A 27,925-nucleotide genomic window follows, 5' to 3' on the forward strand; every position below is an offset into this window, starting at 1 on the left:
ATTAAATGGTTAGTTGTGAATTTTAAAAGTGTTTGACTGTTTAGATTCATTTGGACTGCGTAGTGTTACACCGGTCACGAACGTTTTTTTAACATTTTAAAAATAGATGCACAATAGTGATTGTTTTGTCACATTACCTTTTTAAAAGTTGTAGTTTTTCTTTTAAGGCTGTTGTTGTTTTCCAATTGTTCACTTCGTCGTTTAGTAAGACACATCCGACAAGGATATGGTGAATCCCAACCTATATCAACAAATTTTGTACTAGTATTCCTGAATGTCAGATCTTGATAAGTTAATAAAGGGAAGATAAGTACTCTCTTCAATGGCTAATAAATACTCTGTTATCTTTCAGGAAAGAGCCTCATCCGTTGTGCGATTCATTCAATATTGAAAGTCTGATAGCTGGTGTATTCAAGACGTCATGGTTTATAATTTTGAATTTGATTAAACGCGGTAACAGTTTAAGTATATTTTTCATCAAAAAGCACTAAAAAAAGGTACTACATCAGATTCCCCTTTTTCGAAAAAAAAAACCGCTAAGCACGTATTACCTTAGCTTTGCTCAGTTTATTATTTTCAGGTAGTGACAATTTCCTTTTCCACTCTGTTACATGAATCTGGCTTGATTTTTCAAATTCACAGGATGAGGTTTACCACTGCGGAAAACCTGCATCGTTTTAAGTAAGTAATAAAAGACCCAAACATGAAAGAATGTATACCAAATCATCAAAGAATAAACTCATCATAGAAACCAGGATAGAAATTTCATATTTACGCCAGACGCGCGTTTTGTCTACAAAAGACTTATCCGTGACGCTTTAATAAAAAAATACACTGTCTGATTCATGTTGAAAGCAATAATAAAAAAAAAGTAATGAGTGATAGCAGCCACTTGGTTACAGACTGATTGCATAGTATTAACATAAGGACAATAGTGGATTAAAGTAATCTGAGTGATTCAACCGTTATCCTTGAATTGACCGTGGTACTCGAGTAAAGGGAAATAATAAACTTTGACCACAAAATGTGAATAAACTTTGACTATGCAGTATTGGCGTTTTATTTACCAAATATGACAGAATTAAAATGACGAACTTTAGACGCACGAAGAGATTGATACATCAAATTCAATTTGATATTTAACACCAACAACCTAATGATAACGCATGCAAATACCGTTAATTACAAAATCCATACAAAATAACAGGCAAATGATTCAATATATTGGTTGTCCGTATCTGCTACACAAAACTAGTCAAGACACTAGAATTTGCACGATCGACAACGAAAGTGCATACGAGGTTTAATACACTTGAAAACCAAACGGTCTTTAGATTGACGCTTAACACAATTAGCATAACTAAGACTAGTTTCTCCCCATATTATAGAAACTTTAGTGGGTCAAAAAATAAGCATCCTATAACGTACAAATAAATGTATTAAAGATGTAAACTGCTGGGCAGGTTATCCCGTTTAAATAAATATTTATGCTTATAAAAATGTTCAAATGTATAAATGTTTTCCTCATGTTGATAATAATATGAAATAAGTTTAAAGTGTACTATTTGTTTACTTACACATCCTGTTTCCACCAGCTGAAGGGCACCTGTCCAGTATTGTTTTTGCAACAAAGCAAAAAATATAAGTCCATTACATTTGATATCCCATTCGATAAGTTTTACTCTTTTACCTGTGAAAATATGTAATGCTTCATCATTAAAATAAGTTTAAAAAACGAAACGAGTGACAAGCGAATCAGTCAATCGGATCGGTCTTGGGCTAAAGTTAAGATAACGAAGACAGCAAAATTCTTTCTGCGACTTTTAATTAATTTTGAACAAAAACTACATTTGATCGGTGCAGGAGTCAATTTGAAAACAGTCCTTAAATTAAAATACAATCAACCTGATCTTCTCCGATTGCACCAAACCTATTACTATTGCACTTAGGACCCAACCTTATGGTGCGTGTGTTAGGCTTAACTGGTCGTTTTATTCTTCTTATCATTAATAATATACATAGGACGATGTAGTAGTAGCAGGTTGTCGTTTGTTTATGTGTTACATACTTGTTTTTCGTTCATTTTTTTACATCAATAAGGCCGTTAGTTTTCTCGTTTGAATTGGTTTACATTTTCGTATCGAGGCCTTTTATAGCTGACTATACGGTATGGGATTTGCTAATTGTTGAAGGCTGTACGGTGATCTATAATTGTTAATATTTGTGTAATTTTGGTCTTTTGTTGATAGTTGTCTCATTGGCAATCATGCCACATCTTCTTTGTTATATGTATGAGTTATAATGAGACGACTCTCGATCCAAGTAACAAATTGTAAAAGTAGTTATAATTTCTTTTGCATTTTATATGTCAAAGGTCTGAATCTAGTAATCTAGTATTGAAAAATATTTTTCAGATTTGTTTTTTGTGATAATTCATTTATGTTCCAAGGTTTGGTTTGCAGTCACTCACAAAAAATAACGGACCAGCTTATGACGTTGTTATTTCACATGTTTTTTTCTCAAATTGTTCTTACATTTTGTTGTCCGTTCCATCTCTACTGTTTCTTCCCCGTTGATCTCACAAACAGTGTCTACCAAAAGAACAAAACAGTAAACTTCAAACATTTCAAATGCAAAATGGAAAAAAGGCATTCAGTTTAGCTATTATTATCTCAAATTAAAAGGATACATGAAACAAAACCTGTTTACTCGTTCCTAATGGTTTCACATTGAAATGGCGAAACAGTACTTATAAAAAAAGAAAATCAGCTTGATTAATCTTTTGCCCCCACTTCCTGCTAAGTTTTTTGTTCAATCAACATATGTTCAAACTAAGATAATGTTTTGAATAATAGATTACAGTATACAATCTTTCAAAACGTACAGACATACTGATCAGTGTATGAGTTGAAGGCATGGTTCTGCATGTTTCCTATTAACCTATTTAGTAGTTGAAAGAAGTTATTTCTTAATACGAGCTTTTTAACACTTGATCGTCTTTATTTAGTTTGATGAACATTTAAGATATCAGACGACTCAGAGCGATATATGTTGTACCAACACCTTCATGATGTTTTTTTGTCAGAGAACGAAGTCTTCTTTTTGTTTCGTCTGTTCGTTGCATCATTTTAATTGACTTCGGTTAATATTTATCCTTCTTAAAGTATAATTTTACTACTTTTCATATCAGTTGATTCTCACCTGAGTGTTCTGTAAGTTTGTATGCCAATTTTGAGAAAGCACCTTGGTTTCGACATAATTTCTTTATGAATTCAGAAGTCATAACCTTAAAACACAAAGTATAAAATGTTTACTTGTTTTTGACAGTTCGGCACATTTTGATTTTCTATTTGAAAAAAATAATAAACACACAGTATTAACACTGTAGTAAAAAATTAATAAACACACAGTATTAACACTGTAGTAATAAAATCATTAATGGATCAATTTTACGACACCAGATACCTATTTTGACAATACATTCTTGTTTAGAGACTGTGGACGCGATATCATTAGATAATTTAAAATATGTTTTAAATAAAAGGCATATGTAAGAGAACAACCATCTGAAGCTAAGACTAGACAGAAAAGGAATCTGAGTTTTGTCTGGTGAAGATCCATGCCTTAATTTACAATTATGTCTAAAATTGTACAGTAGAAGAGCATATAAATATAACACATATTTGTATTTAGGTACCAAATGTTGGCAACTAGGCTGGTTCTTTTCTCGCTGACTTATCATTCTTAAAATTATTGTCAAATAAATATATCAAATGTATATGCATTTTATCATTGGTGAATCTTCATGCGTTATAGGTGGAGTGCATTTTTGATGTTGTCTTTGTTTGATCCATTCACATCTTGTAAATAAAAGTGGTCTGATAAACATGAGGAGAATGCAGTGCCACAGAATGTATTCAAACATGTATGTGTATATATCAATTAACCTGGCTAATAGGATTGTCTTCCAATATTTTCCTCATTCTGACTGCTTTAATGTCATTTCTGCAGTAAGCTAGAATGTTAACATTTAAAACCTTGGTCAACAACAATCGAACTATTACCTCCTCGTATATGTATTCCAAAGAATTCTGACTAAATAGTTTTTTCATATCTTTTTTGGAAATAGTCCACTTTCCTTTTTTCAAAAGGTACATCGATAATGCAGTGCCATAGTCATTGGTGTATTTGTCCTTAAATGAAAAGTTTTATGAAATATTTTCTAAATATCGAACTGGCAAATCATCATTTCAAAATGATAACTGGTAGGAAAATAACGTTTTAAGCACAAACTCATCCCATATTAATTATATTTCTTTACATCTGGCTTTGCGAAATATACATAATGGCAATTATAAAACACAGGGATCTAGATTATACTTCCCATAAAACACCATGCAAGAGGTGTCTTTACAACTTTACTTTCCGTCCCTTAGAAGATAACACAATCATGACATTTTAAAACTTCAAAGTCATAGCTTCTCTTGTTATTTAGTTGTAAAGTGATTGCTTTTGTTTGATAAAGTATTGATTTTATTTATTTTTTAAACAATATCGCAACTTTGGAGAAATATAAAGACTGGTATAAATTGACATTTTTATGTCATGTTCGTCTTTCTCTTGTCTTTTCAATTAATTTTTTCCTTTACTCTTTCAGTTAAAAAAAGTCTTGTTCTGTAAGTATGTGACTGTCTCATGTCAGGAGCCTGTAATTCAGAAGTTTTCGATTGTTGATGTGTTAAATATTTGTGTTTCCTTACATTTATTGAACATAAAATAGGCTGCTTGTTTCCGCGTTTGAATAGTTTTACATTTTTTTTATTTTGAAACTTTTATAGCTGATTCCGTAGTGTTGGTTTTGCTTATTGTTGAAGGCCGTACAGTGACGTAAAGTGTTAATTTATGTGTCAGTTTGTCTCTTGTGAAGAGTTTTCTTATTGAATTTCAAACCACAGTTGTAATTCATATTATTCGAAAAATGTTTTCAAAAGACATAATTGGTGCAACTCACGTCATTTCTTACTGTCGATGGTCTTTCTTTAAAACACACTATAAATATCAGATACTAACATTTTAATATCATACATATAGAAGAAACAAAAATAGTCTTCTGCTGTAGAAGTTTTCCTCACCGATTTTGAATTTAAAGTCTGACCAAATTATGTTTAATTTTGTTTCTTCACTCGTTTTTCACGTGTTTATTATCATATCTTTGAACGAATTTTATCTTATTTTCTTTTAAATTGCCTTCAAAATCATCACTGAACATTTTGAATTTCCATTTTGTCTATAATATTTTATTCTGAACACCTGGTTGTTTCTGAACATCGTGTCTAATAAAATATTTGTTATTTATTCGATATTTTAATTATCTATACTTCGTACATACCTCCGACAAGAATATGGGAAACTAAAATATCCAGGGCACAACGGATCTCAGATAGAAGTACAATGCCATCTGACGATGAATTTTTCTGTGTGATTTTCTCTTTTATTTTTTTAACGCGCCAAGGCTTTGTAGTATCTGTTTTGTATTCTGTGATGACTGCATTATTTTGGTCGTTGCCGCTCGAAGGCCATAATATATTAACATCCTGTGTGTTTTTCTGTGGCTGATAAACAAATAGTTTTGATTTTAATGTAACGTTAACAACATTGTAGAGTTAACATATTCATTCACTTTAAAGTTTTATATTTTTTTTAGTAACGTTAGAATAACAAAATCATTGTTAATATGCATATTTAGGGAGATTGTTTTATTGCTCATTATTGAAGGCAATACGGTGACCTACACTTGTTAATATATCTGTCAGTGTGTCTGCTTGAAGAGTTGTCTTAATGACACCAAATTAACAGATAACTATTTGAATATCCATCAATCCGCTTAATTTAGAGAAAATAAATATAAGTTAATTTGACTACACATATGTCAAACACATTTTGGGAGGAAAAAATTTCGTTGGACTTTTTATGCATGTGTATGGACACCATTCATCTTTAAAAAATAACGCAAATATAAAAAAAAAGTAAAATCACAAAAGTACTGCACTCAAAGGAGAATGCAATCGGAATGTCCATAATCACATTGTAAAATCAAATGACAAAATACATAAAAAAAAAAGGAATGGACAAGAACTGTAATATTCCTGACTTGGTACAGGCATGTAAAAATGGTGGATTTAACCTGGTTTTAATTCGCTAAACCAGTCTCATCAAATTCCATTATATTTACAATGATGCCTGAACTAAACATACATAATAAATAAAATAGTCAAAATCGGGGTACAGCAGTCATCATCGTGCAACAATAAAATACTTTACCTTGAAGTAAATGACAGGTATTTGGTAGCTTTGTGCTGTGTTTTGTACTTCTTGTTTAATTATAGAGTTCCTTTTTAAGGATATAATAATTGGCAACACTTCCTCTCCGATTGCATCTTGAATCAAAACAAAAAAAATTGCATACAAAACAACAACATTATCTTGCTACTGTCACACGTGGCAATCTTAAAACAAATAATTGGATGTATAACTGCGGAAGAAACGTATAAACTTGTATTGTTGGATTCAACAATTAAATGTATACCACGCTTTTTCATAAATTAATATTGAACGTTCTACCCTTCAAGTACAACATATATAAACTAATCACAGATACCGTGATTAAATTTTGTATTTTAGTCATACGTGCGTTTCGTCTACAAAAGACTCTTCAGTGACGTTAAAATTCAAAAAAGTTTAAAAAAGACAATTTAAGTACGAAGTGACTGTTCAATACCGTATAGGTTATTACATAGCATTTTTAATATTGACCCTGGTATCAGCCCTTCACTGAAACTATGTGATATCAACCAAGAGGGTTTCATATGGGTCGAGGGCTGTTAACAGGGCCAATATGGATTCAAAACTTGTAGTTGTGAATGCATCACATACTTTTATGAGCTGTAGAAAAAATACAGCATATATAAATATATGTCATGTATATTTATTCTATATTTAAAAATAAAATAAAAAAATATTTGATGAGAAAATAGATTAAACAATTTTTTTTAATGACAGTTAACCGGAAGTCGAATTCGATATGGATTTTCGAGGTATCGTTTCGAAATTGGTCCCGAGGACAAATAACCAACTTTGAATTCCGGTTATTAGTCCATGAAAAAAATTTAGTCCACACTGTGTGATAATAAATATCATTATGATTACGATGGAAACCCATTAGTGTGTATGACTGTATATCAATACCTTTCAATTCTGTAAAAAAAAAAATTGATCACGAAAGTTGTCAAATGTCAAAGCGCAGTACTTATTTGAAAACCTGTAGTAACTTTTTATCAGATCAATACATTAAAACGAATTCAAATATCTTTTTAAGTACACATGTTTGTATTCCAATTATTAAACATGGTTCCTTTGGTACATTTCTCAATAGTTCCGATTTTGTGCTGTGACACTGCTTAGATACAAATTAGTGCAACTTTCAGTATGCGCCAGTTTCGAGATAAAAGCCAGAAATTCAGTTAGTGTGTATCGCATTTGTTTTGCGTTGATGACCTTTTGTTTTTGTTATCAAGGCATATTTTGTGTGCGTAGTTCTTGCTGCGTCATGTTCGTCAACTGTACTGAAAAATCACGACGCTACATTGTATAAACACCCTTGCACAGAAATGTAAACATCATTAAGTAGTCAATATAGTTGTAAGTAGTAAATTTGTTGATAACTCACACTCTGCTATTCGTCTGAAGTAATGAATTTCGTCTTCTATATTCTCGTCCAATTTTTCAAATTCATTGAATCCTTTCTTTATAAGTTCCTAGAAAATGTTTAATTCAAAATTGTATGTAACAAGATACAATTAAAAAAAGAAATACAACATAGCTATAAAGTGATCATATATTTTTGATAACTGCTTGGTGTATTTCTTTAAAGTTCATTGAGTCTTTATAAGTTTTCAAAATACAATATGGTTATGTGTTTTTACTTTGTCTTTTGGATAAAGATAATGCAATTCAACGTACCTCAATAGTATCCTTATCTGTTTTATAGTGAATACTAACAGTCTTTTTAAAACCACTGTGGAACAAAACTCTCTGTTTTACAATGTGGCACGGCAATTTGGTCTTTTCTGAAAGATCATAAACCAAAGAGTTATTCTCTTTAAAACAACCAATATTTGAGACAAGGTATTTGATCACTAATAGAAAACCCAAAGTGTCGATGTATGTACACGCATGTATTCTCTCCGAAGAATCCTCATCCGCTCATATCACCAAAACAAATATTTCAGATAAAAAAATATACCTAATCGTGTATCAGTTCATTTAATTTATATATGGAAACATCTCTATTGTTTAACATTTCAGTATCAAAAGACGTTTATTGGTAGTATTGGTAGCTATAAAAAAGGATAAACAGCGTTAATCCAAATGATTCTTGTAATACTAAGAAATCATTTTTCTATTCATGTATTTTTCAGTATTACTAAATCACTTGAACGTTTGACTTCGTCAATATATAACTTACAACATGTGTTGGAAAAGGTCTCTGTTTATTTTACGGTTTTAAAACAAATTCAGTTAATTCGTTTGGATATAAAGGAATATAATTAACGGTACCAATTTTCTTGCACAAGATGCGCATTTCGACAATACATGTCTCTTCAGTGATGCTCGTGGCCAAAATATTTGAAATCCAAAGCTTATAGAAATGGTGAAGAGCTATAATCCAAAAGGTCCAAAATGTATAGTCAAATCCGTGAAAGGAATCAGAGCTTTGCATGAGGAAGATACATTCCTTAATTTATAATAATTTCTAATATTTTGTAACAGCAAATTTTAATAACACAAAAAATCCGTATTTCCATGCCAGTATATGGTTTATATTAGCATCGTTTCAGTTCTTGGCTAAATAATTTATATCTGACGTCAATGTTTGGTTTTTTTTAAATTTTTTTTTATATATATTTAATGCTATGAAATCGAACGAAAGATAAACTGAGGCGTGACAACATGTAATTTCGTAAATGAATTACTTCATGAAAAGTATCTTGTAATGTAACCTTAACTTTTAAAGATAGTTTTACAAATGTTTAAAAACCAGCAACATCAACACAAAGATTCTGTTTCTTTACGTTGAAATACATGTAATACTAACTCGCAAAATCAATTATCTCTTCCATAAGCGAAATTGTATTTACTGTTTCGTCTTCTTCGGGACTGTCAAAAATAAGATACAAGGATGGTTTAAATGGCACTTCCTTTTTCTGCTTATCATCCTGTAATGGTCGCCATATGAACACTTTTATCTATTGAAAAAATGTATCAAAGGATAAGCTGACGTTTGAAATATTTAGGGCGCAAGTTCCATACCATGAAACTGCCTCTAAAAAAAGTTCACTAAAATCAATTCATTCTTTAAAGAAAAACAGAGCCAAAGACATGCACTGTAATTTATTTTTTATTGATATTTCAGTTATTGAAAGTCTCTGTGTAATTTGTCTGCGTAGTTGATATACTTTATTGTTACCATATCAACACTGAGATTGTAAGTTCGAATCATACATAATGCAGGTTTTTTTGACTCAGAGATTAATCGACTAGAACTTTTTCTACTTAGAATAAAAATAAAAAAAAGAAATAGAATAAAAATTTTAAAAAAAGAAGTTTTTCTACGGAAGGTCGAGTTCTGTCTGGGCACTCTTCTTTTCATTACCAATAAAAACCGATCACAAAACTAAAATAAAAGAAGGGCTGAAAAGTGCACCAAACAACACTCAATCAACCAATATTAGTTAAAAAGGAAGGTTCAATAATCCCTACCGTCAGTGTATGTCAAACGGTTTGTCAAATTGTTTTTAAAAATTACATTTAGAAAACGAACCTTTAAACATTATTCCAAGTCTAATTCCTTAAAGCACTAATTTTTTATCTGACATGTCAAACGATAACATGATATTTTACCTTTTTGTTTGCAGATTTACTTCCACGAATGTTAACTTCGAAATAACCATCAGCACCTAATACATATAAAATAAAGAAAAAGTAAAAAACACAAAAATACTGAAATCTAAATAAAATTCGAAACTGAAAGTTCCTAATCAAATGGCAAAATCAAAAGATAAAACACAGCACCCGAATGAATATCAACTGTCATATTCCTGTTTGGCCCAGAATTTTTCTTTATACAATAACAGACGAATAAATTTCCGACTTTTATGAAATTTTCAAAAAGACTATTTATAGAAGCCGTATACTGGATAAAAACAAGTAGTGGCAAAATCGATTTTACCGTTCTTCTTGTGTCAATTGAATTGACTTGTTCCCGATACTTCCAAATATTTTTTTTATCACAACTCTTCTACTATCGTATTGAAAATGTTTTGACCAAATATTCATTTACGATAAAGAGTCATTGGTCGTCAGTTGCCTGGTTTTTGAAAGGCGCAATACGTTTGCATAGAGTATTATTGAATGACGTCAATAACGAATATACTTTCGCATTCTTATGCATTCTTCTTCAAATTATAATGTTTGTCACTGGACGTTAATCACCCTGCAATCAATCAATCAAATTAGAAAAAAATCATTTGGAGTTATAAGTTCTCGTGAGTACCAATTGTCGTGGTTTGATTAAAGCTTGCACATTCGTGGATATTTCATTTCGTGGTTTTAACAAAGCCGGCATACATTCCTTTAACAAATGTAGTTCGTCGGACATTTTAATTCGTTGTTCTCATATATACAAACGAAATCCACAAAAAATGGTAACCAACGAATAAAAATGAATCTACAGTAGGCATATATATAAGTATATACAAGTTTCCTTTTGCATTATTAAAAGCTTTTACTGACTATATATTGAAACAATAACAAGTGTACTGATCCCCTTTATATGCGTTTTGTATCGGGAAATAGTTGATGTCCGAGCATACAAAAGACTAGCTGTTGTCATCACACTTATAACAAGACCACACTAAACTTTTCCAAAATAGTCGGCTTTAAACGTCAATATTTGCAATGGTGCCTTATATCAATGTGTTTACTCCTAATCAACAACATAATACGCACAACTTTAAGTTATAAGAAGACAACATGCCGTACCTGTTTGTTCATCGTCAGACAATACTAAATCATCTTTTCTAATTGTTTCATATCTGTCCCTGTCATTTTCCAGCTCTACGACAACTTGGTCTGTTTTCAACTCGTTGATGACGTTTCTTAGATCTTCAGGTTTAGTGGTGTCATCCTTATTCACACCATCTTTTACTGTGATGAAAATTGTATTTAAGAATAAAAAAAAGGTTTATAAGAGTGTTGCTTGAAAAAGGAACATAAAGGAGTAGGTCCGGTAAGGGATGATTTGGCCTCAAATTTCAGGTTCATCTAACGAAAGATTTTGGACACTTTTTAACCATGTTAAACACTTAAATGTAAATTTCAATTGATTCAATTAGTTTATGTGAAAGATTTTGACTGATTCAGTCATTCAAAACGCTCCGATGCAAGCTTATATATGAAAAAACTATCAAATATGCCAAAATACGACACTTTTCAGATGTTTTTTGTCAAAAATGAAAGTGGTCGCATCTGTGTTTATCCTCAACATTTATATATGATATTTCAATATTATGAAGAAACACGAATGCGGCCACTTTCATTTAAGACGGAAATCGTTTAAAATTTTACTAAAATGCTACTACTGTGAAGATTCCAGTAATTTAGCATGATTAAATCATGCTAGTACCTTATATGTGTATTGTCATGTCAGAAACAGCCCATATGTTTGTAGCAGAAGTATTCTACTTTCCAGCAAATAGCTAAAAGATTACATTTTTATAATTTTGTAAAACAGCTATATTTTGGGGCCAAAAAGGGGTCTTACTAAACCTACTCTTACTTTTTGATATTTTGAACTGATTTTTAAGCTGTTATGCTATACTTAAACATTATACAAGGTATCATTTTAGAAATTATGTTTAACAGTATGATTGTTAAATCCAAATAAACTATACACTAATTACTTATTGGCATGTGTAAGGCATCACTGGACCTATAGTTAATATAATGCATACCTACGTCAGGTATATATGAAGCGCTGTAACCGTAGAATGTTGTATAATCTGAGAGCCTTCTGGTTAATATTGCATGTCCTTGAATTTCCTGTTCATAAAACTAATGTATGTAAAGATGTATAATTATTACATAAAGTATGTTGCTATCGGAATAAATATGGTGAAAACTGCATAGTTTATGCAATACAAAGTTTAAACTTGACCAATACAGAATTACTCTGTCAATATTGATTTTTTTTCTGTATTGTCCAAGTTTCGATCCAGCCAATGCAGGATTTCAGAACATCACGGATATTTACATCGGAAGTCATTATGAAAACAACCAGTAAGCAAGCCTGGAAATCTGTCTCGCTGCTCGGCGAAACTCATTTTAATGTCTCTTTTGATGTATTTAGTTGATATAATGTAGAAATATCAAAATGCAGGTCAACACCTCTCATATGAAAATTCAGGTCAACATCTCTAATGGGAGCTCGCGATACTCGATAAATCTAGATAGTTGACAGGTCTGTTGGCATATATATCTTTTAGATTTTGTTAATCTTTTTGCATCTGAATCTCTCATTTAATGACAGAACCGTTTTAACTACTATTTATACGTTGTATGGGTACACTAAATAGTGACCTTAAAGTGTTTACAATCATAACAAATCATAGAAATCACTTCCAGACAACACCAGATCAGTTGACATTAAAGCTTGTTAAATGAACTCAGATTTTGATAGTTCAAAATTGAGTGAAAATGTAAAAATTCAGGCGTGAGAATATCGAACTGTTCCATTCCTGTAACATATACCAACAACATGATGATGATTAATGTTTTAAAATCATTATCTCGTTTGATTGAAAACCTTTAAAATATCAATGATACATTATTAGAAAGTAAAATAATATATTTATAATACCTGCGTCTCTACATGTTCTAAAGCAATTGAATCTGCCATCATTGACGTTAATTCTGTAGTTATATCATCTTAAATAAATGAATACGTAGTGGATTATTGTAATTAGTTAATCATTGGTTTTGTCAAACACGTTTTAATACCGTGTTCTTCGTTGAATCATTGAGAAGTACAACAAATCAAACACAATTATAATTAAAAAAATGTTTTAATTGTTTGTTAATTGCTAATGATTTTTATAATCGTCGTGTGCATTTGTTAAGATAATGAAATTTCAGTGTGTTAGCTGATATTCTTCTTTTAGTATTTTAGTATAACCAAGTTATCCATTTAAGTGATTTGTCGGCTGTCTCAAAACTTTAAATATGTTCCTTGTCTTGTAAGATTTACCTTTTATGAAGTGATGTAATACATATAACAGATAGTATGGCAACACATACGGGATATGGTACATAAAGATATATGTACTATAAAAAATAGATGTAGTACCATTGCCATTGATACAACTATTGACCAAATTTCAAATAAAGGGGATATGATTAACTAAGGGCAACAAAACGGACATTTAAAAATGAGAAAAAATCATATTGTAATGTCAGATATAAAATAATAACCAACTTAATTGAGAAAACAAACGTAATGTGGTCCCAAAATTCTACATTTGCGTGGATTTTGTGAGTGAAGGTGAATCACGACTTTAAATTTTTAACGATATACAAATTTTCTATAGGTTTATATATAACAAGGATACGATTCTCAATTCACGTAAAAGCTTGTCACAAAACTAAGCTAATAAGATGATGAATTTATTGAAGTGAAAAAAAGTAAAAGCACTAGCCTTTTCATGATGTCTTGATAAGAATTTAAATAACCATTATGGTTCGATTAATATTCATAATTTGGTCATTTACCTACACGTAGATTTACTTTAAAACTATGTTATTAGGCGAAATAAGCCGCTAAATAACATCACTTACATTGGTAATAGTATACAACTACATTTTTATACTCATATGAAAGATTGAATAATTTTATGATCACAATTTATCAAAATTAATTTCGCCACATACACTTATTAAGTGGTCGTTTAGTTAGAATATACAGGTTTCGTCTATCATTTTTAGACACTTGAAAGCTTTTAAATACTTGTATCGTATAACACTATTAATGTACTATTTTATATTTACTTCATATGCTAACATAATTAAAGGTAAAGTGATAAATTGTTTTCCGTTTTTTGTTTTTTTTTGGCAGCATTAACTATTTCCCCTTTCTTAATTGCTTATGATAGATCCGTCATGTAAATGCATGTAAGTGCTCAAGTGGTATTCTTTTATGTCATTACAATTGTAAATATAATAATTTATTCATCCTTTTGATATGTAATCACTTTTCACAGGCTAGCTGAAATGATCTTCGGATAAGTATATGAAATTGAATTGAAAATAACGCCGAAAACAAATTATTGTTTTGATACTTATTTTAAATATTCTTTTCACTTGATTGTTATCCTGTGAGGAATCTATAGATATATACTTTCAACACTGTAACTTTATCCATGTGAATGGCATTTAATTTCAAAAGTAGTTGAAAACATGTAAGATAAGAATAGAATATGTACATATATTCATGTAAATTAAGTGAACAATCAATCAAGTCAAAACAAAATTAAATTTGCTTTTCGGTTTGTCGGTTTTTCGGTCAAATTCACACATGATCCTTTTTTTTTTTAAATATTTCCTATACATTTATACTACACAGAGACTAGTAAACCGATTGTGTATTAACTAGTTATTTCATCATAACATATTTGAAACGTTAAGAAACTTAAATAAAAAAATAGTAAGGTTTAGTCTTTTATTTTATGTTCAGACCTATCCATTGTCGGGAAATACAGACCAATACCAGTGCTAGTAATTAAGATCTGTTAAGCTTAATAGTTGTATATGCCTAGGGCGACTAGTAAAACCGGCATTAGAAAGGCATTTATGTTCATAGCATTAAGTTCTTTTACATTTGACGATATGATATGGTATTTAGCAGAACACCTAACATTGACTAAATTTTACATAATTAGCCTGCACAGACCTAACAAATGGCAGATACACTTTGTTCATTGCAGGTCTCCACACAGTGTCCCGAATACGATACAGCATTATGATGTGTCAAATGTGTATGTTATACCGGAACACAGTATTCAATTAAAAGTCTATTTTTTATTTTTATTTGTCAAATAGGTGGTTTTCGATCGATCTGTTGCTGTGTATATGATGACACTATAAGATACCTGTTTACCAATGCCTTGCCTACTTATCCAAATTGAAGAGTACTGTTTATTTGTTCTAGGAAACAAGATTGTACAATTTTGTCTATTACAAACATCCGAAAAAGGCAGAAATCGACTTGTGACTGAGTCTGTATACAGTGAAAAAGACCGTTACCAGGAGATGTAGATGTTGCGGATAAGTTGCAGGACGATTTATTTCTGTAGAGGTCCCATCAATCGCACTACCTGCAAACGGTTATTTTAAACATTTCTGTGAAACTCCTCCCATACATTGGCCATGTACAATGGATAATAATGGATAAGTGTTTTCCTTAAAAACTGGAAAAACTCAAATAAAAATCATCATTAACGATTGAAAACATAGAAATCAAAAGGCGTACTCGTTAAATGGAAACAATACAAAAAGAACAGAAAACCAAATTGTATATCACAAATTCATCACTAACAAATTTCTCCAACTAAAAAGATGAGCACTACGTGTTTAAAGCACTGATTCTAAATATAAAAGTGATATTCAGATTAAGCACAGCATTTATTTTTCTTTCCTCTGACTTATTACATACAATGCCTATATTTGTTAGTCAGTGTATGTATCTGTGGCGGTGATTTGTCTGTGTAGACGCCATTCTTATTTTGGCGAATTACCTGTTCACAACAACAACAGGATAAAGTGTCTGAACAGCTGCTATATAGTGCTAAAATAATATCAACCGAAATAATACTGATATACTATGCAGGGATATGTGATAATTTGCCTAAGCCTAACGTTTGTTGTCTGTTGTTGTACGCTAAAAGAGGGGAGAAAGGGACGAAAGATATCAGGATGACAGTTAATCTCATAAATCGAAAATGAGCTGAACCTATGTAAACAAACTAAATAAAACTTAGCCATACTTATTCATTGGGTTTGGAAAATTCAATTTATGAATGAATGACAGGTGTTATGTCCTGCATATAACTTATCCTTAATCTAATTACTATCAACCACCCTAAAATGTAGTTATCAACATATAAAAGGACTGACTATTTTTAGGTATTTTGACTTGTGTATTTCAAAATGGTTAAAAAGGCACAGTTATAATATATATGTTCTACGAGGGACAATATTGCCCAATATTCATGCAATAACCCTTTTATTGTATAGCAATATAATATTTGAAAGTGAAAATTGGTTTAAACTAAGATTTTGTCGTTGATGACGTCATGAATTTTTAAGATTTATTGCACTAGTGCAATATTGGAATTTATTGCACGCTAACTTTTGGTTACTTTCTGTGAGAAATATTATATTGCTATACAATAATATGTCTTATTATTTCGAACAAATATGCAGTAACAAAAATGGCACAAGCAAAGACTTTAAACTGTAAAGTAAATACATAACTGTTTATACTCACAACTTCTTCGTTGTCGTTGTCAGTTACAAAGTAAACATCATAAAATTTTAATGTTAGAGGATAATTGATTTACTGAAATGATGCATGGTAAGACATGTAGAAAGGTAATTTCACGTAATGAGTAATATGATGCTTTCAAGGAACAAATATTGATATTGGATGTATTTAAATATCTAAAAATAACCTGATCCGGTATTGACAAACAAATAGCGTTTGTATCATAATATTTACAATGTTGTTTAAATCTTTCTATTTTAATGTATAACACCATGGGTTATGGGTTCATGCATCTAGAATGTTAACATATTCAATTTTTCTATGAACCTATTATTAGAGCTTCGTCATATTGATTTTATATATTTTCGAGGTGCAACTTTTCTGACATTACGTTTTTTTGTCTGGTGAGCGAAGCAATGGATTTCAAAAGGTTTTATTTTGTGACAGGCAGCTGACATTTTACCATTTCGAAATATAGAATATTGTATGATTGATGTGATAAGTTGTATGTGTGTGTTTTCATGATGACCATAGTTTAAAATGTGTTTAACTAGCACAATTTTTTTAAGCTTTGTCAAAGGTCGTTTATGTAGTGTGTGGCACAATAATACCGTTTGTAAGCTCCCGTTCAAAGTTATTTCGGCTGGGTCAACATATTTGGCATCTCAAAATGATGGATAGGCCATTCCAGTTAATATCTGATAATGGGGGGATGGATGGTCCTTTCTGAGGGGTGTAAAATTTATACATCTTAGGGGTGAAATTTTGGGGTTTTTTTTCTGACAGGTACACTTTTACGCAACAATTTCTGAGGATCTTGCAACAGTAAACAATTAAAAATTATTACATCTTAGGGGTTACAACAAATACCCATTTCATATCTTAGGGGTGTTAAGGAATGTAGACAGTTTCGTATTATGCATTACCTGGTATTGGATTTAAAATTCTGATGGGTACAATCCTTGCAGTAAAAATTCTGATAGGTCAATTTTTCCCATGAAAGCCCATCCACCCAATATGAACAGAAACTCTACATCTGATAGGTCTTAATTTATAGATCTGATAGGTAGTTTTTCTTGATGTTTTTTTTCTGATAGGTATGAACAAAAATCTCCTCATCCATCCCCACCTGTCAGAAATTAACTGGAATGGCCCAATGCCTGCAAGATAGAATAAATTGGTACACATATGTTGATTAATAAAATCATTGGTACATTGAAATCTGCTGATGCAACCATTAGATCAGAGCAAATGTTTAAACGAAACGAAACATATTTATTGCAGTGGAATGTTTCAGACGTTTCCTATCTAAGGTTTCTGTTATTTATTTGAAAAAAAAAATGTTATTTTGAAGCTAGTTGAAACAAATCAGATTTCTTGCAGAGTGTTTGAATCTGTAATACAACGGTACTTTTTACTCGAATATGCTATTGATTTTAACAAACAATGCGTGTTACGGACCGAACCTTGACTCACAATGATTTACCTTAAAAGTTTATGAATTGCGACTTGGATAGAGAGTTGTCTCATTGGCACTCATACCACATCTTCTTTTATCTATTTACATACTAGGTAGTTTACATCGTATATATGACGTACATATATTCACAGAATTTATTCATGATAATCATCTATAGTAACAATAAAATCAACATGTATAGTGTCACATAGCAAACATACTACATACCAGAGGGAGGTAACGTAGTAAAGTATGTGTCCTTTCTTAACATTAAGTCTTGTCAAAGGGTTACTAAAAAACTTCATTTATAATATTTATAGATATCTATTTCATGAAAAATACATTTCTCCACTAAATTTATATGGTAAAGATCGTGTTTAAATACATTGTGTTGTGTACACTTAACCACCGAACACACAAAGCCTACATTGACTATCGACTGCATGTAGACAAGCCTGAATTAAACTGCATGTAAACATTGAGTTTTATCAATGGAACACAATTATTTTTAGTCTACGTGTGAATAACACTGACACAAAAACCGAGTTTATGTCAGTGTAAGCACGTCTCACAGTTCATAAAATAGTTCAGGGCATGAGTTTGATATCAGAATTACTTGCTGTAGAGTTACTGCATACAAGAGAGTTTTTGAACCATTGCTCCATACATGTAAATTGTTTGCAACTCTTTGAACGTTTTTTTTATGTGGTAACCATTTTGCTTCGTGCTACTCAGTCTCTGGTTTTCCTTGTGTCAAAAATAAACTGTTTTATATATTTAAAAAAAGAAGATTGGGTATGATTGCCAATTAGACAACTATCCACAAATGACCAAAATGACACAGACATTAACAACTATAGGTCACCGTACGGTCTTCAACAATGAGCAAAGCCCATACCGCATAGTCGGCTATAAAAGACCCCGATAAGACAATGTAAAACACCTCAAACGAGAAAACTAACGGCCTCATTTATGTAAAAAAAAAATGAACGAAAAACAAATATGTAACAGATGAACAAAATCTTGTTATCAACACTAGTATCATGATGTGCTTTTTTATGAGTTTTGCCATGTCTTTTATATTTTGGCTGTCGTAGTGCGATTAATTAATTTGGCTATCGAAGGGAATGCCTTTTTTATATTGTGAAATATTTGGGGGACTTTTGGGGTATTTGTTTTTAATATTCATTTATAATTATGTATCTTATTTTCCCATTTGTTTCTATATGAAGTGAAATTAATGATACACTAATGATTCCACAATTGTTTTTGAAGTATTTCTTTATTAAAAGCAAAAGTAAAGCAATGTATCTCTGATTGACATTATAAAAGAAATTATTAAAAAATATCAAATAAAAAATATGAAAATACTACAACAAATCCCTCGATATGATTGACATCTGGAGAAATCTTGCAAAAGTTTATGATAGTATGCATACAAAGTATAACCCATAAAAGAAGCAAAATATAAAAAAATGACAATGATATAAATGACTAAGCTATAATAATAGTTGATGCAAAATTGGCATAAAAGCAACAAAAATGTATTGAACTGTTGTTTGGTATGAAGATCGCTGGAAAAATAACTATTTGCATTGTTCATGTTGTTAGAAAAAAATATAAGTAAAATAAAGTAATCATTTTAGATACTGTAAATTTATTATTGTTCTTTGAATATAAATTATTGTGGACTATTGCAACGTACAGTGAAATATAAATGTTATATTAAATTGTAAGCAGACTTTGGCAAATACACGAAATCAAATATCCACGAAACTGAAAGTTTTACTTAATCCAGTCACATTTGTACCAACATAAACAAATGATACACAGTACACACAAAATAGTTACAGCCATCCTTAAAATTAACTAAAGTAACAACTTTCTGTTATCCATATTAAAGGAGAATAAGCCGTAAAATTCATGATCATCTATTCCACTAAAAACATTATAAAACTCCAAAAAAATACAAATCATGAACTCGTTATAATGTATAAACATTTCCTTTGTATTTAAAGTCATAATAAACGAGTGACCGGTGAAAAATAATGTTATTCAAATTCCTGAACCAATGCATACAAACATCATAAACTTAGTCTTCTGTGCACGATTTTATCCTTTTTTTCGTAAAAATTTTGAAGAATCGTCAATTTTGTTTTTCAATCGGTCAGTGATGTGAAAATATGGCAGGTAATTTAAAGTTCGTGTTTTGAAGCCGAAGTTTAACAATTATAACCTGCTTGTCAACAATTATCACAAAGGCATGTATATTGAGCACGTGTTTAACATGTACAATCAGATAATAGTTTATCATAAGAACATCCATGCGTATTACGATCACCGGATTTTTACGCGATTGGTCACACGGAGGTCACTTTGCATACGGAAAATATGTCGGGCAATTGCTTCCTGGAAGGACGCAACTAAAATAAAGTAAACTTCTTCTTAATCTGAACAAATTAAAGAACTTTCTTCAGAAAAAAAAGTATATGTACATAAGTTTTATAATGAAAACTATCCATTGAGTTATAAAAAACATAGCATAATTTTTTTTTTAATTTTAGGTCTCTTATGACTTTAAGAATTGTTGTCGTATCAAAATCTTAGCGATTATCTCCGAATAATTTCAAAAAGTTATATCATCTGATATAAACATAACTGTACGCAAAAAAAAAAAATAGGCAAGTACGTTCAATTTTCCTATGGCTGTTTGATATCTTGTATACATTTTAAAATATGTAAATCATCGTTTTACTTGTTTATGAATGATGTAATTGAGTTAGAAGTCAACAAATGAAATTTATCACTGGTTGCCTTGTTTAACGTTTCAATGTTGACATTCTCCGATTTTATTGTTTTTAAAAACTAAACATGTAGCCCACGTATAACTGATCCTCCTCCAGGAAGGGTCAGTTGGAATTTCACATTTATATGAATTTCAATAAATATGTCGGTTACAAGCTAATAATATAAAGGACGTCGATGTTTTGAACAAATAAATCTAAACCAAGATGAATGTAAATAAAAAAACTATATTATGATTCCGCTTAATAAAATGTTTGAACTGTTTTAGTCTTAGCAAATGTCTCTTTATGACTTGTAGAAAATCGGACTTTTATAGGTGACTTTGTGGTATTGGATTTGCTGATTGTTGAAGGCCGCACGGTGACCTATAGTTGTTAATTTGTCATTTGGTCTTTTGTGGAGAGTTTTCTCCCTGACAATCATCCCACATCTTATCATTCATATTAAAAACGTCTATATCATAACATTAACGCTGATAACACATGTATTTATGATTTTGTTACACTCAAAGTTGAATAAAAAAATTAAAACAACAAGGTTGATATGCTGCGTTTGTGTTAGAAAATGACAGCTATCACAAAGCTGAACAACAAACAACAAGAAACGCATGAGAAACACAAATATGAATACAATAAAACCAACATTATAACTACAAACCTTATGCTAATAAGTTTATCTATCTATCTCGTCATTGTGTTATATAAATTGATCAAACGTCAAAGAAAAGACATATACATATATACACATTATCATCAATCTTGAATTAAAAAAAGTATGGAAATATCGATCAATATTTTTTGATCTATATTTCCGATAATGAAAACAACAACACAGCTTAAATTTGTTAAACATTATACTTGCATATCTTGCTAATGTTGTATCGATGTCAATGTTTGAGTTTAAGAAAAACATGAATAACAGTTTAACATCTTTTTTACTATGGTTGAGGATTGAAGCGAGCAAACACAATTACATATCTCACATTCGGAATTATTATCAAGATTATAACTACAATTCTTTATCATTACTAGTGATTACAGCCTTATTTTGTTGTTTTTATTTTCCGTATTATTTTCATTCATTTGACATTCTTTTTTTCGTTTCATTATCTGCTTTAATCGTCATTACATTGTACAAAGTTATTTCTTCGTACTTGAATACGTTTTTCCGTTATGTATTTTACTATTTTTGTTGACATATTTTGTTTCAAATTCCTCATTTTTTTACTTTTAACAATACATTATGACAAATCATTTGAAATGATGTATTGACACATAGAAAAATATAACAAAAACTCCAATGCAATTTCAATACGTGAAATCCATAAAAATATCAAATGCTATCAATCAACGGAATAAAAGAAAAAATAACTGCCATATTCCTTATTTGGTACAGAGTAAATAGTTTGTAAAAACGGGTATAAAAGGTAAATATATATCTCCCACTTGTATGAATTTTATACCAATATGAATAAGTTCAAAAATAAAGAGGTCCCTTGGCTATCGAAATAAAAAAAAACAATATCTAAGCTATCCTTTGGAGAAGAGAAATGAAAGGTTGATACACATTACTGCTCTAGACTAGATATTTGTGATTACAACAAAAACAATTTCCAACAAACGACGTCTAAAAAAATGAACTGATTTCAGAATCGTGAATCAATCATAATCATATGCAATCTTATGATGAACTCAATTACGTATCAGCATGATCAGCCTAAAAATGTTGAGACATTTTCTAATGTTAGATAAAATTCAATTCAGTCTTCAAAATACTGCTTATAGTACATTGATTATTTACCAATTATTTAATTTAATTGATGAGAACAATCTTTAAACTGCTTACAAGTTTAAAAAAAGAGGAAAAACATGTAATGATTACTTCAAATGCAGTTCTGTTTACACATAAATTAAAATGTTTTGATAGGTAGTGTTAATTGTTAATCAGTAGAATTCAGAACTTGTTATACAGTATACGTTAGTACTGGCGACAAAATATGTAAGTGCATAAAGAATTTGATTTGAACTCTGTGCTTCACCAGTGCATATTTGGTCCTGAAATATCAAAATAAAAAGAGGTGACAATGAGCAATACGTCTTTTGAAACATATGTTAGAACATGCACACATCTTAGATATAATCTTTGTGAATAGTTTTTTTAATGTCTTATATCCAAATGAAGCTTCCTTTTGATGATAGATTATGACGTGGTATTGCGTATGGAATTGTTAAATTGAACATAATGCATTAATCCTACAAAAATGGTGATCTGAAATATAACCCCAACTTAACTGTGCAGAACAAAAGGATAATTTCAAAATGTTAATTATCAATATTCAATTAATTAGTGCATCAAAACAAAAATACCGTCGAACAAGTTAATACGCTCGAACAATATGTCTTATGGCGGAAAGTGAATTCGGTTTAGTTTGGTTGAAATGATATTGCATTCATTGTTTTTGGATTTTATAACTCATTTGCATTTAATTATTCAAAAGTTACAATATGCAAATGTATATTTGTCGCTGTATCGATATCAATGAATGCATAGTTTTTTATGTCTGCTGCAATAAATTGAAATAAAATTAGTAAAATTTGTTGAACTTACTTCTAACATAATCATCTGATGACACAGACTCACTGTCAGAATCATTCTTATCCGTCGATAAAAATCCAAATTGATAATTATCGTCCTCATCTTCCGTTTCGTCTTCATATTTATCGAGAGTTTTGGCAATTTTTGATAACTGGAGTTAAAAAAACATATAATACATACAAAATTATCAGTTAAACAGCGAAACTATCATACCGAGTGTTTTTTAAAACATGTTGTATGTAGACAATAATAAGACACTTCATCCTCTGGTATATGGACTATATACAAAACAAAACGCCATCAATACCGACTTGTTAGCTTTCATGTGTTTTCTGCATTTCCCAATCTGTAGACTGGGTGAAACGTTTCAGACCTTTTGCATCGTCATTTTGCTTGACGGATTGACGTTACACTGCTTATTAACCAATACGGAAAAAGGCTAAAGTTGTTGTATTGTTTACCATATGTATTTGTAAATTATAAAATTATAGAAAACTTGTTTTAGTATTCCTTTACTGACAAATTGCACTTTTTTTTTTAAATGAATGGCAGTTACTTATAGTTACATGTATTACTAGTCACTAGTATATGCCTGTCCCAGGTCAGAAGCCTGTAATTCAGTGGTTGTCGTTTGTTAATTTGTTTATGTGTTACATATTTGTTTTTCGTTAATTATTTTACATAAATAAGGCCGTTAGTTTTCTCGCTTGAATTGTTTTACATTGTCTTATCGGGGCCTTTTATAGCTGACTATATGCGGTATGGGCTTTGCTCATTGTTGAAGGCCGTACGGTGATCTATGATTGTTAATGTTTGTGTCATTTTGGTCTTTTGTGGATAGTTGTCTCATTGGCAATCATACCACATCTTCTTTTTTATATTCACTTTTTGTTATAGAAATAGTACAATAACTCGAGTTGGCTTTGAACATTTTTAATTTATGAAAATATGTAAAAAAATGGTTCCTCCAAGTAATAAACATAATCAAAGAAACTGAAGAACTGGTCATTATCGTGAAAAAAAAGACTGCCCATAGGACAGTGGTATATACTGCAAACAGCGATGATGACCTCGGCAACATCTTAGTCATTATCAATGTCGTAGTTAATACCACTGTCCTGTGGGCAGTCCATATATCACGATAATGACATGTTTTTCAATAACCTGTATGTAATTAACAAGTAGGTTGTTTTTATACATGGTTTATGCAGAAATAAATCTCTATATTATGTTTGAGTTAGGAATATGAAAACTTCATCAGTTCAAACAAATTTTAATTGCTGAGAAAACAACGATCAAGTTTAAATGTATGTAAATGGCCGAATGCCAGATTATTTTCGAAAATGGATTTTTTTACGTGTACACTTTGTTGTGTAATTGCATGTATGCATTACCAAATTATATTTATATAGCAGTAGTATACATTATCAAGTATTATATCCAATGTCAGTGTGTTATCAGATTTAACGCTGGTGTAAACACAATCATGTCAGATTAAGGGTGGCATATTTCAATTTCGAAATAGAATTGTTTTATTCACATCACAGGATTGTGGATGTATCTACAATTAGTATACTTAAAGTAGGTGTTATCCTATTTTTCGTTTAAAGAATCGGCTCACTCAGAAAGGTATATATATACACACAATTTCATTGTGCATTAACATATTTTATTTGAATTGTGATCACCTTGGCTTACAACTATTTGGATTCACTATCCAATGAATTTATGAATAATATGGAGTCACAAAAATCATAAACGGATTTTAAATGAGTAAACTTGCGTATGAAATATCAGACATGTATAAAACTATCAAATTTCGACGGTGATATAACATTTGAGGTGTATCATTTGAATATAAACAATTTATATACATGCGTTTGAATTGAATTAAATATATTTATATTATGGATATATTGCTAACATAAATGCATGTATGTAAATATGTCTTAACTGTACGAAATTATAATCCTGGTACCTTTGATAACTATGTACCCATGTCGTCAAAATTATAATTAAATAATATTAATAAAATGAAATGTGTCAATTGTTGGGTTAAATAAATGAACCTTGGTCCTTCAAAAAGTAAAATTTCTAAAACTTTATTCAAACCGTTATTGCGATAAAACTAGTTCATTTTTTATTTGGAATTCCTCTGTTGTTTTATTAACATGAATTTTTAGTTCGTAAGGGATTCATAAAATTTTAGCAACATCACGAGCAGGTCAAATATTTTCTTAATAATGAATAAATTGTACGCCTTTCAATATGTTGTGATACAATAAACTCATCATAGATACCAGGACTAAATTTTGTATATACACAAGAAGCGCGTTTCGTCTACAAAAGACTCATCAGTGACGCTCGAATCCAAAAAAAGTTTAAAAGGCCAAATAAAGAACGAAGTTGAAGAGCATTGAGAACCAAAACTTTCGTTGATAAATTATTGTGCGCTAAAAACAGAAACAAATCGTTTTCTGAAAATACTAATTTGCTTAACAGATCTTAATAATAAAATAGATGGGTAAATGGGTTGTGATAAAGACTGCGTTGTCAGTTTATTTTCGATTTATGAGTTTGACTGTCCCTTTGGTAACTTTCGTCCCTCTTTTAAAATGTAAAAAATATCTATCCTTTTTAGAAGTAAATGCCTTCTAACGTTCTAGGTCGGTGAAAACTAGAGGCTCTAAAGAGCCTGTGTAGCTCACCTTGGTATATTTGAATATTAAACAAAAGAAGCAGATGAATTCATGACAAAATTGTGTTTCGGTGATAGTGATGTGTATGTACATCTTACTTTACTGAACATTCTTGCTGTTTACAATTATCTCTATCTATAATGAACTTGGACCAGTAGTTTCAGTGGAAAATGTTAGTAAAAATTCACAAATATTTTGAAAATTGTTAAAAAATTACTATAAGGACAATAACTCCTTAGGGGGTCAATTGACCATTTCAGTCATGTTGACTTAATTGTAAATCTTAATTTTCTGAACATTATTGCTGTTAACAGGTTATCTCTATCTATTCAAGATAATAACCAAAAACAGCAAAATTTCCATAAAATTACCAATTTAGGGGCAGCACCCCAACAGCGGGTTGTGCGATTTATCTGAAAATTTAAGGGCAGATAGATCTTGACCTGATAAACAATTTAACCCCATGTCAGATCTGCTCTAAATGCTGTGGTTTTTGAGTTATAAGCCAAAAAACCGCATTTTACCCCTATGTTCTTTTTTAGTCATGGCGGCCATCTTGGTTGGATGGCCGGGTCACCGAACACATTTTTCAAACAAGATACCCCCAAGATGATTTTGGTCAAATTTGGATTAATTTAGCCCAGTAGTTACAGAGGAGAAGATTTTTGTGAAAGATTACTAAGATTTACGAAAAATGGTTAAAATTGACTATAAAGGGCAATAACTCCTAAAGGGGTTAACTGATCATTTCGATCTTTTTGACTTATTTGTAAATCTTACTTTGCTAAACATTATTGCTGTTTACAGTTTATCTCTATCTATAATAATATTCAAGATAATAACCAAAAATAGTAAAATTTCCATAAAATTACCAATTCAGGGGCAGCAACCAAACAACGGGTTGTCCGATTCATCTGAAAATGTCAGGACAGCTACATCTTGACCTGATGAACAATTTAACCCCATGTCAGATCTGCTGTAAATGCTTCGGTTTTTGAGTCATAAGCCTAAAACTGCATTTTACCCCTATGTTCAATTTATAGCCATGGCGGCCATCTTGGTTGGTTGACCGGCTCACCGGACAAATTTTTAAACTACATACACCAATGATGATTTTGGCCAAGTTTGGTAAAATTTTGCCTAGTAGTTTCAGAGGAGAAGATTTGTGTAAAAGTTAACGACGATGGACGCAGGAAGACGACGGACGACGGACGACGCCGGACGCCGGCTGCCAAGTGATGGGAAAAGCCCACTTGGCCCTTCGGGCCAGGTGAGCTTATAAAAAGTTGTCATATACATATGTTTAAGGCTTTTCAATTTGTTTTAATGCCATTAACACGATTGACATTTTGCTCAATCTTTAGATTTATATGTTGTGATTTGTGTACTTTTATTCGTTGATCTTTTTCCTTTTTCAGATTTGGCGTCGTATTTCGAGTAGAGCAAAAAAGAATACTTTTGAAATGTCTCTTCATTTTTAATTTGTGTATGTTTAGTGAGGTTCAATAATTTCTTATTATATTTTTTTAGTTACAGAAAATTAATAATATGGATGATGAATTCTTTATCATGTTTATTATTCACTTATTTTATTTTATTTATCTGCTTCCTTTGTCGTAAATGAGCCCATTTAAGAAACACGTTGTCTTAAATACAAAACGCGATATTCGCTTGTGTTCAGTACTTATCGACTACAAAATAGAAATGAAAACA

At 30.8% G+C, this 27,925-nt stretch overlaps 2 protein-coding genes across 2 annotated transcripts in view; both read right to left on the minus strand.

Moving 5' to 3' along the window:
* LOC139501765 (uncharacterized) overlaps nt 1-15,448 on the minus strand; it is a 29,960-nt gene extending 14,512 nt beyond the window's left edge. Inside the window, exons 1-16 of the mRNA XM_071290907.1 lie at nt 15,415-15,448; nt 12,977-13,044; nt 12,072-12,171; nt 11,101-11,265; nt 9,961-10,016; nt 9,155-9,305; nt 8,020-8,126; nt 7,727-7,814; nt 6,322-6,437; nt 5,390-5,612; nt 5,012-5,049; nt 4,065-4,193; nt 3,202-3,286; nt 2,535-2,591; nt 1,578-1,690; nt 138-241 (exon numbers count right to left, since the gene is read on the minus strand). Of these exons, the coding sequence (XP_071147008.1) occupies nt 138-241; nt 1,578-1,690; nt 2,535-2,591; nt 3,202-3,286; nt 4,065-4,193; nt 5,012-5,049; nt 5,390-5,612; nt 6,322-6,437; nt 7,727-7,814; nt 8,020-8,126; nt 9,155-9,305; nt 9,961-10,016; nt 11,101-11,265; nt 12,072-12,171; nt 12,977-13,018 (1,574 nt within the window). The 5' untranslated portion in view covers nt 13,019-13,044; nt 15,415-15,448. The remainder of the gene's footprint in view (nt 1-137; nt 242-1,577; nt 1,691-2,534; nt 2,592-3,201; nt 3,287-4,064; nt 4,194-5,011; nt 5,050-5,389; nt 5,613-6,321; nt 6,438-7,726; nt 7,815-8,019; nt 8,127-9,154; nt 9,306-9,960; nt 10,017-11,100; nt 11,266-12,071; nt 12,172-12,976; nt 13,045-15,414) is intronic.
* A 3,902-nt stretch (nt 15,449-19,350) lies between these two features.
* Nucleotides 19,351-27,925, minus strand: part of LOC139501766 (transient receptor potential cation channel subfamily M member 1-like) — a 68,460-nt gene continuing 59,885 nt past the window's right edge. The window contains exons 26-27 of the mRNA XM_071290908.1: nt 23,526-23,664; nt 19,351-22,972 (exon numbers count right to left, since the gene is read on the minus strand). Of these exons, the coding sequence (XP_071147009.1) occupies nt 22,953-22,972; nt 23,526-23,664 (159 nt within the window). The 3' untranslated portion in view covers nt 19,351-22,952. The remainder of the gene's footprint in view (nt 22,973-23,525; nt 23,665-27,925) is intronic.

Source organism: Mytilus edulis, chromosome 13, assembly GCF_963676685.1.
Source record: "Mytilus edulis chromosome 13, xbMytEdul2.2, whole genome shotgun sequence".
NCBI classification, from domain to species: domain Eukaryota; kingdom Metazoa; phylum Mollusca; class Bivalvia; order Mytilida; family Mytilidae; genus Mytilus; species Mytilus edulis.